The sequence below is a fragment of the Juglans regia genome, chromosome 13 (assembly GCF_001411555.2).
Source record: "Juglans regia cultivar Chandler chromosome 13, Walnut 2.0, whole genome shotgun sequence".
Taxonomy (NCBI): Eukaryota; Viridiplantae; Streptophyta; class Magnoliopsida; order Fagales; family Juglandaceae; genus Juglans; species Juglans regia.
This window is the reverse complement of record NC_049913.1, coordinates 29878312-29895795: the sequence shown is the minus strand read 5'-3', so window position 1 is coordinate 29895795 and position 17484 is coordinate 29878312. Positions and strand designations below refer to the sequence as shown.

The 17484-nt window shown below is 38.7% G+C and overlaps 1 protein-coding gene across 1 annotated transcript; it reads right to left on the bottom strand.

Moving 5' to 3' along the window:
• Positions 1-104: 104 nt before the first annotated feature.
• LOC108994072 (pentatricopeptide repeat-containing protein At3g49240, mitochondrial) lies at positions 105-2366 on the bottom strand. The gene has a single exon (XM_018969161.2). The coding sequence runs from the start codon at positions 2287-2289 to the stop codon at positions 313-315; it is 1977 nt and encodes a 658-aa protein (XP_018824706.2). The 5' UTR covers positions 2290-2366; the 3' UTR covers positions 105-312.
• Between the last annotated feature and the right edge of the window lie 15118 nt (positions 2367-17484).

The following is a 17484-nucleotide window of genomic DNA, read 5'->3' as shown; positions in this document are numbered from 1 at the left end:
GGTATAGATAAAGTCACAAAGTAGCCAGACACTCATCAGCGTGCCATCCATCAAATTAATGACCATAAAAAATAAGCAAAATCCACAGACACTAAGAGAGGATATAAAACAAATGAAGCAAATAAACCATCATCATTTCCCAATAATTATAATTGTACAGAATTTGACCATAGTAGCAGATGACCATTAGGTTCATATTTCATAAGTATGTTGATGAAGACAAGGAACACAAAAGACGATCATTTCTCCTTTAAAATCATCGCCAATAAAGTAGCACAGTAAATTTGTTACCTGCTCAGTTTGCACCATCACTCACTTATTTGTTTCTATACCAGCTGAACCCACACCTTCAGTAACTGCTTCCACTGCTGATTTTCCATCAGCATCTACAGAAGGAGTTCCACCAAAAATCTCTTCTTGGCCACCTTGCGCTGCTTCATTTACAGAAGCAGCCTCAACAACATTTCCATTGGCCTCAGCAGACTCTGTCTCACTATCCTTATTCCCGAACAACTTAGATGGAAGTAAAGAAGATACGGCAGCTCTTGCACTTCTCTTGGCTGCTTCTGCGGCTTCAATCTCCTTGGCCTTAGCCTCAGCCTTCTGCCTTTCCTTTTCCTCAATAAGCTTCCCCAAATCATCCTCCCTCCCTTCCTTCCTCAACTCCGCTTTCACGAATTCCTGCAACTCCTCATTACACTCAACCCCATCGTCATCCAACATTGTATCAACCACATTAAGCACTTCATCCAATTTCCCAGCCTCGCTCAATGCCTTCATTATAAACTCATAGCTTGCCACATCCATCTTGAGTTTCTTCACCATCAGATCAAAAAATGACTTTGCCTCGTCTATCTTCCCAACCTTAATCAATGCATCAACCAACTTATTATAAACCGCCAAGTTCGGCCTCAAACCTGTCTCAACCATCTTTCTAAAGTATCCAGCTGCATCATCCGCTCTGTCTTCCTTGAAACAAGTATCCATCAATAACGCATATGTAAACTCATCCGGATTCACCCCCTTCTCACCCATCTCCCTATATATCTCCTCGGCTTCACCCAACATTCCATTATTGCACAATTGCTCGATCAAATTATTGAATGACAAAGTATCCGGACTACACCTATACTCCCCCATCTTCCTGAAAACATCAATGGCGTCCTTAAACCTCCCTTCGGCACAATAGCCATCCACCATCACATTAAAACTCCCCAAATTCACTGCCAAACGTCTTGGCGGGTTGTGCTCGCCAATCATCCTATCGAACAACTTTAAGGCCTCGTCAAACTTCCCATTCTTGCTCAACGCATCCAACACAGAGTTATTCGCAATCGCGCTCATCTTCACCTTCGAGCCCTCCCCGAGCGCCTCCTCATAACACTCCATGGCCTCCTTCTCCATCCCCCTCATGAAATACCCCTTCATCAAGCCCCCATATACCACCCCATCCTCCACAAACCCTCCCACCTTCTCCTTCAGTTCCTCAAAAAGCCTAAAGACGCCATCTGAATCCCCACTCCTCACACACCCAGTCATCAAATAGTGGTACACAATGGGATCGGGCGCGAATCCTTTGACCCCAATTTCCTCTTTCAACTCCATGGCCTTGGGGAGCCTCCCATTATCGACCAACCCTTTGATGAGAATGCGGTAGGTGGTGGGAGAGGGATTGATTGGGGCGTCGTTGATGAACTGGCGGTAGTGTTCCAAGGCGGTGTCGGGCTTGCGGCAATCGAGGTAAGTCTGGAAGATGAGGTTGTAGGTGATGACGTTGGGGGCAATACCGGCCTGGGTGATGAAACGGTGGAGGGAGAGGAGATCGGAATACTTGGACTGGCGTAAGAGGGCGTTTAGCACGGAATTGACGGTGAAGATGGTGGGGCGGCAGTTAGAGTAGACGGAGTGGCGGGTGTAGAGAGAGGCCTCGTCGAGGTCGTTCTCCCGGATGAGGGAGAGAATGCGGTTGTGCAGGTTGAGGCGGTTGCCGGAGAGCGCAGACACGGTCTCAGGAAGCTTGGGGGAGTTTGGGTTTTGTGGGATTTGGGATTGTTGGGGTTTAGTGGATTGCTGAGCTTGGGAATGGGCGCGGTTGAGGGAGGAGAGAGGGGGTTCGATGCGGAGACGACGCTTGCGGCGGCGGCGTTCTGCGGCAGCCTCTTCAGGGGAGGAGAAGGACAGGGAGCGGCGGAAGGAGATGAAGGAGGCGGCGGCGGAGGGTGAAGGGTGATTGGGTTTGGCTGCTAAGGTTTTGAGATGGGTGAGGAAGATGGGTTTGGAGAGCGCCATTTTTGTGGGTTTTGGGAAGAGAAGAAAGGAATGGAGACAGATAGGGTTCTGAGAGGGTTTAAAGTAGCAGAAGGGGAAGGGAATAGGGAAGTTGGATATAGATAGATGGGGCCTCTTTCCAACATTTTTCTATTTCATTTATTTTCTGGGCTTTTTGGCCTAGGCCTTATCATCCTAACTTCTGATTCCCATTTTCAAATTTCCCAAAAATACGAGTAAGACAAATTGGTTATTCCATTCAAGTTGATGTTTTCTATTCGAGTAAAATATTGAACCCGTTTGAATTGAGAAGTGATCTCATCTTATCATTATAATTTTTTTAAATTTTTATATAAAATATAATAAATAATTTAGTTTTTCAAATCTCAAAATAATAATAATATTAAAAAATGATATTCTAATAATATTTTATTCAATTCATCTAAAATCATCTCATCTCATCTCTCAATCCAAACGGGGTCATCTAAGTATGCACAACTTCACTCACAATATTAGATTTTTTTAAATCGAGTTTTCACTGACATGTCAGATGTATGGTTATGTTCAACTTATGTGCATGAAATTATAAGTATTGTTAATGCCAAAACATCGCAAAATATGTCAGAACTAGAGAAAGAGTCATTTTCGGCCCACTAAGGTAATCCAAAGACTAGATGAGATGGTTGGAAACCCACGATGGCAGTTCGGAGCGACGGTACGGTACCCGTACATACATCCATAACAGTGAATAGAAAATAAATATAAGAAATATAAATAGAGATAGAGACACACATATTTACGTGGTTCGACACAAGGTCTACGTCTACGGGTCATTTGGAAGATAAATTCACTATAATATGAGCATTTTACAGTCTCTCATTGTCTCTCCTTTCTCTTTGTACAATGGAAAAGATGATATTCTAGAGATCCACTTCTGAGATTGAAGATGATTAGGGGTGTAACCGGTCCGGTCCGGTCCGGTTTTGGATAAAATCTATGACCGAACCGGTATGTACCGGTTTTATATTTTTCAAAACCGATTACGCACCGGTTACCCTCCTAAACCAGTACTTCCGGTTTTACCGGTTTCCGGTCCGGTCCGGTCCGGTTTTCCGGTTTTTTAAAAATATAAATTTCACAATTTGTCATTAAAAATTTGTTTATAAAAAAAAAAAATTGATTTAAAAAAAACTGTTTTATACTTTTATTAATATATTAGACTATATAATAGTATTAATATTAGACTATTGGTATAGTTATAAGTTATATATTAGTATTAGTTATAAACTTTTAGTGATTTAGTATTAACATTTTATGTAATAATTTATAAATTATAATAAGAAATTATTTCATATATGAATATATATGTTATATATAAAATTTCACATAAAAATTTATAATTATACATTATATATAAAACTTATATATATTAATATTTAATATATATAAAATATTTTGTATAAAACTTATATATAAAAATATTATTTTTTATTTTTTTTAATCAACCGGTCCGGTCCAAAAAATTCCGGAACCGGAACCGGACCGGAACCGGCCGGTTTTTACGTTTTAAAAACCGATTCCAGACCGGACCGGTTCAAAACCGGTAAAACCGGTCCGGTCCGGTCCGGTTTTCCGGTTTTCCGGTTTGAGTTTACACCCCTAAAGATGATCCATGTGTTCTCTCTCTCCCCCTTTCCCCTTCGCTCAGCTTTCTGGAAGTCCTTTTTTTTTTTTTAAGAAGAGACGAAGATCACCTGTTCATGAGTGACCCCCTACCAATTTTATTAAAATCCCTCACTTATGGAGGAAGAAAACTGTGGTAACAAGCAAAACATTTGGGATTTACAAATAATGAAAGAAAACATCCCAAATCTCAAAAACAACGACCATAAAAAAAAGGCTACCATAAACAAACTAAACATGCCTAAGTAAAAAGCCCACAAACCCACTTAAAATCTAACATGGGGCAAACCCGCCTCATCCAACCGAAGCATGCCTTTCAACTTACGAGGCAACGAAATAAAATCATAAAAAATGTTATTAAAACCTTCCTCGCCCCGTCTAGCAAGGAAATCTACTGCATTATTCCCCTCGCGAAACTGATGACCAATGGAGAAATTCATGTCTCTTAATAACATCAAAAGTTCATCCCAATAATCCCATAAATACCAAGTCGTGCACTTGCGACTACTCAGCCAAGAGACAATCAAACTGGAGTCGCTCTCAATAATAATTTGAGTAAAACCCAATTCTTTACATAAAGCTAGTCCAGAAATTAAAGCTCTCAATTCAGCCTCATTATTCGTACCATGACCAAAAGAAGAAGAGAAAGCACCTTTGAAAATACCTCTCTCATCTCGAATGACTCCACCTCCACCACAGCTGCCCGGGTTGCCACGACAACACCCGTCTATATTCAATTTAATCCACCCAGCATTCAGTTTCCTCCAATAAACCAGTTTCGGAATAGGCTTTGCCTGATCAACGTAATGAACATCAAGCGCGCGAAGAATAGCTTCATCCCTGGCTGAGATAGTCCAATGTTTCACCATCAGAGATGAAATCTTCTGAATCCAAACTTTCACTGCCAAACAGACTTCTGATGCCGATTCAAAAGAATTTTCCATTCTGGCCTTACAGCACCGCATCCAAAGCCTCCAGGTGATAACAGACGGTATGATGTCTATAAGAATCCCTCTATGAGACGACTTCTTCGCAACAAAGAACCATTGCATTACCGTCGTCCACCAAGGCATACCATCAACATGATTAATACCCAGCGTTATGGCTGCCCACCTCCAAACTGCCGAAGCAATACTCCCATTACAGAGCACATGATTTAAACTTTCTGTGTGACCTTTAGAACAACAGTTACACCGAGAAGCCAACGGAATTCATAGTGTTTGCACCCGAGAATCCAACGCCAGACCATTAAATCTAGTTTTCCACATGCACACAGAAATCTTCTTCAGAAGGAGGTGATGCCAAATCCAATCCATGCCCAGATATTCAGTTCCTTTCACACGGATTAGGTCCCAAGCTGAAGCCGACGTAAACTCTCCCTTAACTTCAGGTTTCCAAATGGTGATATCACTGCCCACCTTATCAGCCACAATATCATTCATTATTTCCTTTGATTTCTCTAAACCAACCAGTTCTAACAAATAATTCTCATCCCATGAACCATCAACCCAAACATCTTTAATTCTGATCTCAGAATGCCCGAAGTTCCTATTGGCACATAAAGGCCCACTTGCCAGCCATCAATCAAACCAAAAGGAAGACCTGCCCTCCCTCACTTTCACTATAACATTCTCTGTCACCTTAGGAAACACATTCATAATAGACTTCCAGAAACGGGAAGCATTCCTTCTAGTCTCAGCCATGAAAATGTGTCCATGTTTCACATATTTAGCACGGAAAAACTTAGTCCAAAGATTATCAACAGTTAACAATCTCCAAGCGAACTTAATGTGTAGGGACCGCTGAACTTCATCAAAATTTCTCATGCCAAGTCCCCCTTCCTTGTACGGCTTGCATATCCTATCCCAAGAAACCCATTTTATCCTTGATCTCCCATTCAACTCTCCCCAAAAAAATGTAGAGAGTAACGAATTGAGCTTTTTAAAAACTCTCAAAGGCACATTTAAGACTGCCAGCATGTGAGTTGTAATACATGCTAAAACATGTTTCATGAGTGTAAGCCTACCTCCTTGCGACAGTAAATTTAATTTCCATCCAGCTATTTTTCTCCTAATCTTCTCAATGAAGGGTTCCAAGTCTCTAGATGTAAGACGTCCTAACACCAAAGGGACACCCAAGTAGGTGACCGGAAACTTGCCTTCCACGAAACCCGTAGATCTCATGAGATTACGACGACGGGCCGAAGTAATAGAATTTAAGAAAAAGAAAGTCGATTTTTCCTTATTGATTAACTGCCCTAACCACTTTTCATAAACTTCCAATGTGTTCATTAACTTAAGAACCGAACGTTTTCCGCCATTCACAAAAACTAGAAGATCATCAGCATAAAGTAAATGGGAGACAAGAAGCGCACCCACTGGATGTGAAAAACATCCAATACGACCCTCTTCAAAATTTTTACAAAGTAATCTTGAAAGCACTTCCTCCAAAATAATAAATAGATAACGGGATAACGGGTCACCTTGTCTAAGACCCCGAGCCTGTTGGAAGAAACCCTTGTAAGTTCCATTCATCATAATAGAGAACCAAGGGGTCTGAACACATTCATGTACCAGATTACAGACCTGAGAAGAAAAGCCAAATCACTTCAACACATTTAGCAAAAATTGATAGTCAACTCAATCATAGGCTTTGGCCATATCAATCTTCACCATAATGTTGCCTCCCTTTGTTTTCTTATTCAGAGAATGAACCATTTCCAGAGCCAGAGTGATATTTTCGAAAATGCTGCGGCCAAAAATAAAAGCTCCTTGTTCATGAGAAATCAACTGAGATAACAAAGAGGTCATCCTTTGTACCAGGACCTTTGAAAAAATTTTGTAAGCGACAGAACATAGGCTGATAGGTCAGAACTTGTCAAAACTCTTGGGATCCTCCACCTTCGGAATCAACACCAGATAAGATGCCGTATAAAATCGTGGTAAAGTAGAACCCGAAAAGAAATCCTTGGCTGCCTCAACGACATCCTACTTGATCAAATCCCAATAGCTTAGATAAAAACCCGAGCCAAAACCATCAGGTCCAGGTGAGCTTTCTTTAGGGATGGATTTCAATGCAGCCAAAATCTCGATCTCAGATGGGGCTATAGCAAGTGCCAAATTATTCTCTGCAGAAATAGAGCACTGAATTAGAGGAGCAAGATCCACCTGTTCAACAATAGAAGGATTAGTAAGATAATTTTGAAAATAATTTAAAGCACCTTGATGAACCTGTTCAGGTGAATTCAAAAATTCTCCATTCTCTAGCCGCATAGTAGAGATAACTTTAGTTTTCCTTCTTTGGTTAACAACTGCATGGAAAAATTTAGTATCCTGATCGCCTTCTGAAATCCATTTCTTCTTTGCCAATTGCGAAAGCTTGAGTTCTTCACGTTGTTCCCAAGTATCCAATTAAAGTTTTGTGACCAAGAAATCACATTCAACTTCCTGATCATAACCATCTTGTAACCGACTCTCGAGAACCTCCAATCTTTATTCTAAATCTTTGATATTCTATCCAACATGCCCAAAGACCTGATTATTCCAAGCTCGTAACACAAGCTTCGTTTTCTTCAATTTTTTGCCAGTCAGATCAGACCCACAGAAGTAGTAGGATACTTCCAAACTTCTTCAACACATCTCTTAAAATCTCCCTGCGAAACCCACATATTTTGGAACCGAAAAGGACGAGGGCTGTAGCTAACCACTTGTTTTTGAAAATTAATGAGCATTGGACAATGATCCGAAGTTTTCCGTTTAAGATATTCATAGAAAGCTTGAGGAAATCTCTTAGCAAAATGGATATTAATCAACACTCTATCAAGACGAGCCCAGCTTCGAGAAAGCCCCTCATGGCCATTACACCATGAAAGGCGGCGACCAACCACCTGGAGGTCCAATAAACCACAGTGATCAATACAATTATTAAAATCCTCCATCAACGCAATTGGTCTAGGATGGCCACCAACTCTTTCACTATCTTCCTGGATAATATTGAAATCCCCTACCACAAGCCATGAAATCTCATTGTCGTCTATCACGTCTAAACTTTGCCATAATTCACGACGTTCTATGCTATTGCACTTTACGTAAAAAAAATAAATTAAAAGCTTTTCTTCACCAAACTGAAACCTCCCAGAAATTACTTGATTAGTCATAGATAAAGGCTCCCACTCACAATCGTCACTCCAAAAAATCCAAATTTTACCGCCAACTTCCGCATTACTACAAAAATTTGGTAATCCCAACGTACAAGCCAACCTAGTCATATTATCAACTTCAGCAAAAGGTTCCAAGATCCCGACAATACGCACACCATACTTCTTTACTAAAATTTTTAAGCGATTACGGGAACTACCTAATCCTCTCAAGTTCCAAACTAAAATTTTATCAATCATAACTTGAGCTTAGAAGATCGGGATAAAACCCGTAGGGATTGTCTCACAGTGTGTTTCTTTGATTCAGTTGTACAACTTGGCTGATCATGGTCAGGGTCCGAATTGTATGTCTTTTGTCGAGCCAGTGCGCCAGGAACATCTTCATCTTCTGGGTCTGATATTGAGCCAATTGGTTCCACCCCCACGTCACCATCATTTTCAACTGCTAATTGAGTCCGGCATTCCATCTCTAATATTTCGAAGACCAGCGATGTGTGGCCCTCATCAAAGAAAACTCTACTCGAAACATCTTCCATCACCAACAACTGCACCATAGGACTATCAACTTCAACCTGGGTAGCACGACTCCCTTGTGTTTCTCCATGCATAGGAACCAATTCATGTATTTTCACTATATCCGAAGGTTCCTCTTCCACCCTTGGTTCCTTCGTAACATGCTCTGTTTGCCCAAGGACAATTGCCATGCACATAGGATCTGGCTGCTGTATCATCGGCATTTCCTCTCCTTGTGTCTCTGCAGCCCCAACCGTAACCAGAGCTAGATTTTGTTCAATCACTGGTAAATCTTCCTGCGCTGCACCGTCCCCCACTTGCTCTATCTCCTCCTCCTTCTCACTTATTTTTCCTTTATCACTCGATTTTGCTTTCCACACTTGCTGATTCTTAAACAAATCTGGTGACTTGTCTCCCCTCCTGCCTTACACCAATTCTCCCCCATACGACAAACCACATTCGTGTGCCCCTATCTACAACACTTGGTGCAATAAAAACCAAGTTTTTCATATCGAACTTCCTGCCATATAATCTTGTTTGCCGACACTACAATCGAAAATCTTTTGATTGGTTCCTCCTTTAGATCCACTTCAACACACATACGTGCACCTGTAGCTCTGTTTTATTCAATGTCGCATTGTCAGTTCCTAGGAAGCGGCCAAATCTAGTTCCAAGGATTTGAAGACAGTCCCTTCTATATAAGTGCAATGGTAATCCTGGCAGGACAATCCATTGGGGAGCCAAAGAGGACTCTTTCCTAAGATCAAAGTCTCTGGACCATTTGAAAAATCAAAAAGAGTTCCCCTCCAAAGTTCTTCCTTCACGTGCCCAACCATGAACAAAATCCCGTTCATTTTTCATGTGAATCAAAACATGGTAGTCGTCCATGAAACTGATATGAGGAATGTCTAAAAGGCCCCATTTTTTCACCACATGCAGACGTATGTTATCGATGGACGGTCTAACTCGCGTGAATTTCATCACCAAAGCAAACTTAAAATCTTCTGCAGCCTTTACCATCTCTGGTTCCGAAAAAATAAAACCCAGCTCCCCATCAATGTCTACCGGAAATCGCATAGGTAACTTGAATGATGTATTTTCTGCATGTTTTGAGACCGCCTGTGCATAAGAGTTATTTCGAGAAGCTTCAGGAACGGCGTTCCCCGCCGACGGCAAGGCCATCAGAAGGGCAGTGCACGCCATCTACAAACAACCCTAGGAGCGTAAACGTCCCAAACAGGAAACCCGAGATCCTCAGACTTTCCAAAAACAGAGCAAAAAACTAATCGCCCCAGACCTTCTCTCTCTAGCCTTCTCTTTCTTCCTTGTGTCAAACTTGTTTTCTCTCATTTCTCATTTTTTTCCATTTTTTCCTAACACCTGCCTTCCCCCTCTACTCTTGTCCCCTATGTGTATCTGTCGTTTCTCTCCCTTTCTACCCCTCTTTCTCTTTCTCTTCCTCTTCTCATTTGATATTTATTTTTTCTTGTCTCCTCCTTGTCTCTTCCCACTTGCCTTCTAATGATGTCCTTTTAACGGGTTGGGCCTAATATTTTTACCCCATTCAATTGTCCACGATTCTTAAAGTCAATTTGCTCAAAAAGAAGATCTTGAGAATCCTTAAGTTAAATTGCGACAAAGATAGTCTAGGGGAAACTGTTGAAAAATAAATTTCGGGAGTAGGTTCCTGGTTTTATATTTCTTTATTAATAGAGATTTCTAAACGCGAAGCTCGACTTGAAGCGTCATTAGGGAGATGTACTCGACCACGCTGGGCGTGAGCACTAAGCTCGGCTTGGGAGGGAGATGTACTTGATCGTACTAGGTGCAAACGCGAAACTCGGTTTGAAGAGCTAGGCTAGTTGCGAGTGCTGGGCTGTACAAGAACCGGTAAAACCGACCGAGACCAACTTAGACCGGTCGTCAGAGATTGGAACCGATCGAAACCCTTTTTTTTCAAAATCGACATCCAGCGGTTCGGTCCCAGTTAGAGGTTGGACTGGACTGCTGAACTAACCGATAGTTTAAATGTATTTTTTTAAAAAAATTATACATATATGAAACGACGTCGTTTTGGGACTAAGTGTTTGAAAAAAAATATAAAGGAAACGACGAGCCAAACGGCGCTGTTTCACCCTAGGGTTTAAACACCCATATTCTTCTTCCTTCTTCCTCATTTCGCTTCTATGTTCTCATTTCTCCTTAAGATGGAAACGCTGCCCCTCTCTCTCTCTCTCTCTCTCTCTCTCTCTCTCTCACGACGCATGTAGGGCCACCTCTGTCGCCATATCTCTATCTCTCTCTCAAATTGCACCTTGCATCTTTCTCTCTCTCATCGCGGCATCATCGCACGTAGCATGAAGTTCTCTGTCTCTCACGGCGATGTCATCGAATGCAGGGCCACCTCCGTTGCCATCTCTCTATCTCTCTCTCAAATCGCACCTCGCATCTCTCTCTCTCTCTCTCATCGCGGCGACATTGCACGCAATGCGAAGTTCTCTGTCTCTCATGGCAGCGTCACCGCATGCAGGGCCACCTCCATCGCCACCGAAGGCGTCTACGAACCGACCTGAGTTATGCTTAGACCAATGTCGACGATTTTCTCCCTCTTTACTGTCCAGTTTCAATCGAGATTTACACATTTTCACGATTTCGGTTGAGTTTCGGCTTTGTCCAAAAACCACGCCGAATGATTCTATTTTCACTCCTAGCGAGTGCAGAGCTTAGCTTAGAGTTTGTTTGTATGGACGTGGCTTTGAGCGCAAAGGCCAGGCAGTCAAGAGACTATCACTGTCCATAGCTTGCGGCGAGTCTAGGGACCTAGCTTGTATGTGAGAGTCAGGCAGTCAAAAGACTTGCACTGCCTATATATGTGGTGAGTCTAGGGATTCGAATTTGTACTCAAAGGTTAGGCAGTTAGGGGACTGTCACCGCCCGTAGTTTGCAGTGAGTCCAAGGACTTGGCTTTGCTGAACCTGTGGGCGAGGGTCAAAGCAGTTAAAGGACTGTCATCGCCATTGTTTGCCTCAAGTCAAGAGACTCGGCTTTGCTGAACATGTGGGCGAGGGTCAAAGCAGTCAAGGGATTGTTTTCGTTGTTGTTTTCCACCAGTCAAGAGACTCAGCTTTGCTAAACTTGTAGGCGAGGGCCGAAGCAGTCAAGAGGCTATCATCGCCATTTTTTTGCCGCAAGTCAAGAGACTTGGCTTTGAGTTTGCATGGATGAACGTTTGCCTGATAGGTTGCATGAGATAGTTTACCATTAGCAAAGAGTGTATATTCTTTCGATCGTTTTTGTTTTCAATGGCATTAGCAAATTGTCGCCCCTTGATGTGAATTGTTGTTGGTGTTCCTATTAAGTGGTCAGGAAGCCCATCAACCCCCAAGGTCCATCTCAGGTAGTTACCGAGTATGTCGACTCGTTTCTGAAGGTAACCCATGCGGTTTGTGGAGCACGAAGGCTTGTTCCCGAAGGTAACCCGTTGATAGTGGTTGTGACGTGAGTGTAAACACTTGCCATTTGCTGGAGAAGATATTGTGCTGGTGTTGTTGTCCAAGTGCGAGTCCAATGGCTCGAATTTTATGTGCACAAGAGAGGTCAGGCAATCAAGTGAATTTTCTCGCTTGTTGGTTCACGGCGAGTCCAAAGACTCAGCTTTATGTGTGCGAGAGAGGTCGGGCAGTCAAGTCACTTGTCCGTGCCTGTTGGTTCGCGGTGAGTCCAACAACTAGTCTTCATGTGTGCAAAAGAGGTCGGGTAGTCAAGTGAATTTTCCAGCCCGTTGGTTTGCAACGAGTCCAATGACTCGGCTTTATGTGTGCAAGGGAGGTCAGGCAGTCAAGTGACTTGTCCCATCTATAGGTTCACGGCGAGTCTAATGACTTAGCTTTTGTTGGAAGAGATGCTCGATTGCACTGCTAGGCGGGAGATGTGGCTTGATCACGCTAAACTATTTTTGTTGAGTGCCCCAAAACATAAGGTAGATCCGGCCAATCAAGATCTCCTAGATTTCATGCTTATCTAATTATGATACAAATTGAATGTGATCATTTATAATGATATATTTTCACAACAATACTAAATATTGCTACCAATCATAAATTCATCATCTTTGTATCTTTATATTTAACACATTTTTAAAAGTGATAAAGGCTTATTTTCAAGATGTTAACCATTGAATTTATAAATGAAGACTCCTCATCTTGTTCAATTTGAGTAGAAATGCTCATGCTTGACTCGGACCAATACCAAATTGCATTTGACTCTCAATTTGATTATTCTATTTCCCTTTGAAAACTTCTATGAATGCATCCCTTTTTTCTAAGCAATCCAGCTGCCATTAAAACAGATGTATTGGCCCTTTCTTATCTTGTATTTATTTAGGTACTTTGTCCTTTTCTGGTAACTTATTTTATTCTTGGATATCTTCGTCGTTGGAGTGGCAAGATTGAACAATGGAGTATTGAATACTCAATCCATCTGTAAGGGTAACGGCCGGGTTTTTCACCTCGATTTTAAATTGGTAGATGGATGTTTTTTTATATATAATCTACCAAAAATGCATACTGTAGCAAAATCAGACCCAATACCATTTTAATACACTAATCAAAATTATTCTAATTTATAATTAGAATAAAAAATACGAATTTCCTGTATATAGAAAAATAAATAAGTTATAATTAGAAAAATATCTTTTAACAAAGAAATTTTAACTTTTGAGAATATAATTAATTTCGGCTAATAACAAAAAAAAATATTTTGGGATTTAAATTTATTAATGGTAGATTTGTTAATTACTCATAAATATTACCCTTTATTAATATATTCATAATTTTTATCCAATAATTGGTGGGATCTACGCTTTTATTAAATCTTAAAAAGTAAAAAAAAGTTATATCATCTCATATCACTTCATTATTCAAACACACTTTATTATAAATCATCTCATATCATCTTAATTCAAAAATTTTAATACTATTCAAAATATTTCATCTCGTCTTATCTGAACTGCATAACCAAATGAGGCATAAAAGTATATCTGCTATTTTTAGATTATCTAAAATTAGAATTAAGGACTCACACACAAGGGCTAGCTGGCTGAATGTCCCAAACAGCTGCAAAATGAAACCCATTTAATCAACATGTTTGGGTTTTACCTTATTAAAAGAAAAGCACATAAATTCACTTATATTTGGGTTTTTCCTTTTTCATGGTGTTTTTTCCTTACTAAGTGATTAACGTATATTCACTATGGATTGATTATCTTTAAAGAAATAACTTTTTGAAAAAAATAGCTGAATCAGATCAAGGAATTTTAATAAAAAATAATATATCTACTTGTGAAAATTCTGTAAATTAGAGAAGTGACTTATTAATAAAATAAAAACAAAGAAAATATGCAAGAACAAATTTATATATATATATATATAAATAGTCCTTCAATGGTTTATTCTGTTCAAAGAAATTAATTTTTAAAAAACTTAGGTGATTAGATCAAAGAATTTTAATAACAAATAATATATCTACTTGGGAAAATTTTGTAAACTAGAAAGGTAGGTTGTGAATAAGATAAAAAGATAGAAAATATGCAAAATCGAATTTATCTATATATTGTCCTTCAATTGTTGATTCTATTTAAAGAAATTACTTTTTAAAAAAAATAGATGAATCATATGGTCATTCAACTTACTCCAAATATGGATCAATGGAAACAACATCATAAAAAATTCAACGTCGTTTCCATTCATATTGTATAAGAAATAGCAACATAGCTCTTAAATGGATACATCCTCCAAACTACGCAATAGCCACTGTAATAGTCCAACTATGTGTCGTTGCTTAGTACTTATATATTGCTTCTTTTGCTAAACTATTAGTCTTTTGCTTAGTGCTTCACAAATAAAATGTAATTATTATTATGCATCTTCATGCAGTCTTTACTTATTGCTTAAACATGGTATTCTCGCAATACTTTTTTTCAACTAGGAAAACGTGCCTTGCTCATTGGAATACATGAATGGGTAAGAATTTTAACGGTCATCCATCAAATACATTCTATGTATTTTACTATATTCATGAATTTACAACATTTTCCCTTGGATGACTATACACAAAGAACATGTCTCGTTAAAATCTTGCCAAGGAAAAACACAATGGGAAAAATCAACGGCGAAAAAAAAAGAATACAATATTCTTGTGTACCTTGGAATGCTTTAGGCTTGCCTCGTTAAAACTTTGCAAATGAAAATTCAAAGGGAAAAAATCTTAGCGAAGGAAAAAGAGTACAATCCGTATGATCATTTTCTTTCCCTCAAAACTATGTAGAGCTTCAATAGTTTACAATGAAAGATTTTTTAGTTGACTCATTCTAATGTCGTATACCAACTTTTTAAAGGTTGCAATTGGTAATGTTTTAGTGAATAGATCCGCCAAATTGTCACATTATCGTATTTACTTGACATCAATATCACCGTTCTTCTGGAGCTCATGTGTATAAAAGAAATTTGGCAAAATATGTTTGGTTCTATCACCATTGATATAGTCTCCTTTAATTTGTGGGATACAAACAACATTATCTTCATATAATGTTGTTGTGCTATCTTTGATTGTGTATAAACCACACTTTTTTCAAATGTGTTGAATTACTGATTTTAAACAAATACATTTCCGGCTTGCTTTATAAATTGCAATAATCTCTTAGTGGTTGAAAGAAGTGGCAACTAATGTTTACTTTACAAATATCCATGAAATAGTTGTACCTCCACAAGTGAACACGTATCATGTTTATGCTCTTCCTTTATGTGAATCAGAAGGTAACCCAAGTTTACATAACCAACTAACTAAAGATTTGATATGGAAATTATCCAAGTACCCCTATAACGCAGCGAAAATATCTATCAAATCACTCAACAAATTGGTTAGTTTTCAAGCATGCAATTAATTTAATAATTAAACAATAACATAAAATAAATAAATTGTATAACACTAAGATTGATATCGAAAGAAAACCCTTTAAATAACTCTTTAAAGGTAAAACCCTACGAACAGCCAAATCCAGAAAAATCAATTTTATTATTTGAAAATAAATTACAAGTAGAGCTCAATTACAAAACTTTTGTCAATTGACACTCTTACTCGACCAGACAATACTCATTTGTCTTCTACTGCAGTAGCAGCTAGAACCTCTGACGATCTTCAAATATTGGTTTTTCTCCTGAAACTCCAGTGGTTGAAACTCAACCACTCAATTCTTCAATATGGAGCTCGATCACACTTTTAGAGAGAAACAATATAAAAATTGTCACAACCCCGCCCCGAAAAGGGTGGGATTGCGACGTACATACCTGTTCTTTTCTTTCTTTCATTTCTTTATATTTTCTTTTCTTTTCTTTTTCTAATAACATGCGATCGGCATGAACATGTCACACATATATTCTAAATTTCTAATGTAATAAAGGGAACATCTGATAGACATTTTATTCAACATTCATCAATAAGAGACTCTCAAAGTCCATCCCAACATTAAAAAAAAAATGTTTATACATAAACATAGCCCATCATCCATATAAGGTCGAATAGAATGTTCGACCATGAAAATAACTCATCATCCATAAACATAACTATTCTAGTTAGGGAAGACACTAAGCGTCTGCCTTTCCCTCTGCAGTAGTGCCTTGCTTCATAGTTTTTTCATAATTACCTAGACGTTTAAAACATTTAAAACAAAAGTGAGTCGAATATTCAGCAAGCAGTACACAATGTAGTTAACTTATTAATCACATAATCTTTTCTTTTGAAAACATGCATACATAAACATTTGCTAATTGTGACAATGCTTTCATGCATAAATAGTTTAAGGAATAAGTCATAATTTCATGCATAAGCATTTTAAGAAATAATAGTGCTTTCATGTATAAACATTTTAAGAAATAACTATACTTTCATATTTCACTTTCTTTGGCCAGTACATACTATTGTGCCTCGTGTTTTAGAGTTAGCGGTCTTCTTTTGGACCTGGATTCCTCCCGTGACCATAGGTTGGAAATCCATTTCAGCCAGGAGGCAGCACTAGGTGCACTACTAGTACTACTTACCCAGCATTGCAATCTGCCCATTCATTTGGTATCATTTTTATTCATATGACCGTTACTTATTTTCATACAATAAAATATTCATTCATTCATGTCAGTCCTTCTAGTCTTTTCTTTTCAGTCATTTTCATTTAACAGTTCATTCATAGAAGAATATCATTTAAAAGTATAAACTTAAACATCATCTTTCATGGCATCCATAAAACATCAATTCATAGGGATATTTTAAAACACTTTATTCCCATCATTTAAAGCATGAGTTCATAGGGACATTTTAAAACTCATTTAATGTATCACTTGAAACATAAGGCATGAGACATTCATTTACTTTCCATTGCAATCAAAACATTTTCATCATCTTTCTTAATCCAATGCATATTCATTTTTTATGAACAAAATAAATTTTCATGCTATACTATATATATAGAAACAACCAATAAGTTTCTTGAGAGAGTATATATGAAAATCTCATGATTTATAACCTACGTGCATGCATTACCTTATACACATACACACAATTATAATCGATATGGTACTTAACAAGGGCTATCAAGAAAGGGCTTATTACATAATATATATATATTTACTCTTTTCTTTAGAAGAACATTGCAATAAGAGAGAGACATTCTTTTATAAAGAGAATTTGGTGTAAAAAGTAGGGTCATAGTTACTTATCTCTATGCTCTTCGATACTTCCAACTTCAATATAAGTCTTATTTCAATAAATAACATAAGCGTGTTAATACCCATACAATATTATTTAGCTTTCTCTTT

Coding starts and splice junctions, on each gene's coding strand:
- LOC108994072 (XM_018969161.2), bottom strand. CDS start 2,289: ATGGCGCTCTCCAAACCCATCTTCCTCACCCATCTCAAAACCTTAGCA.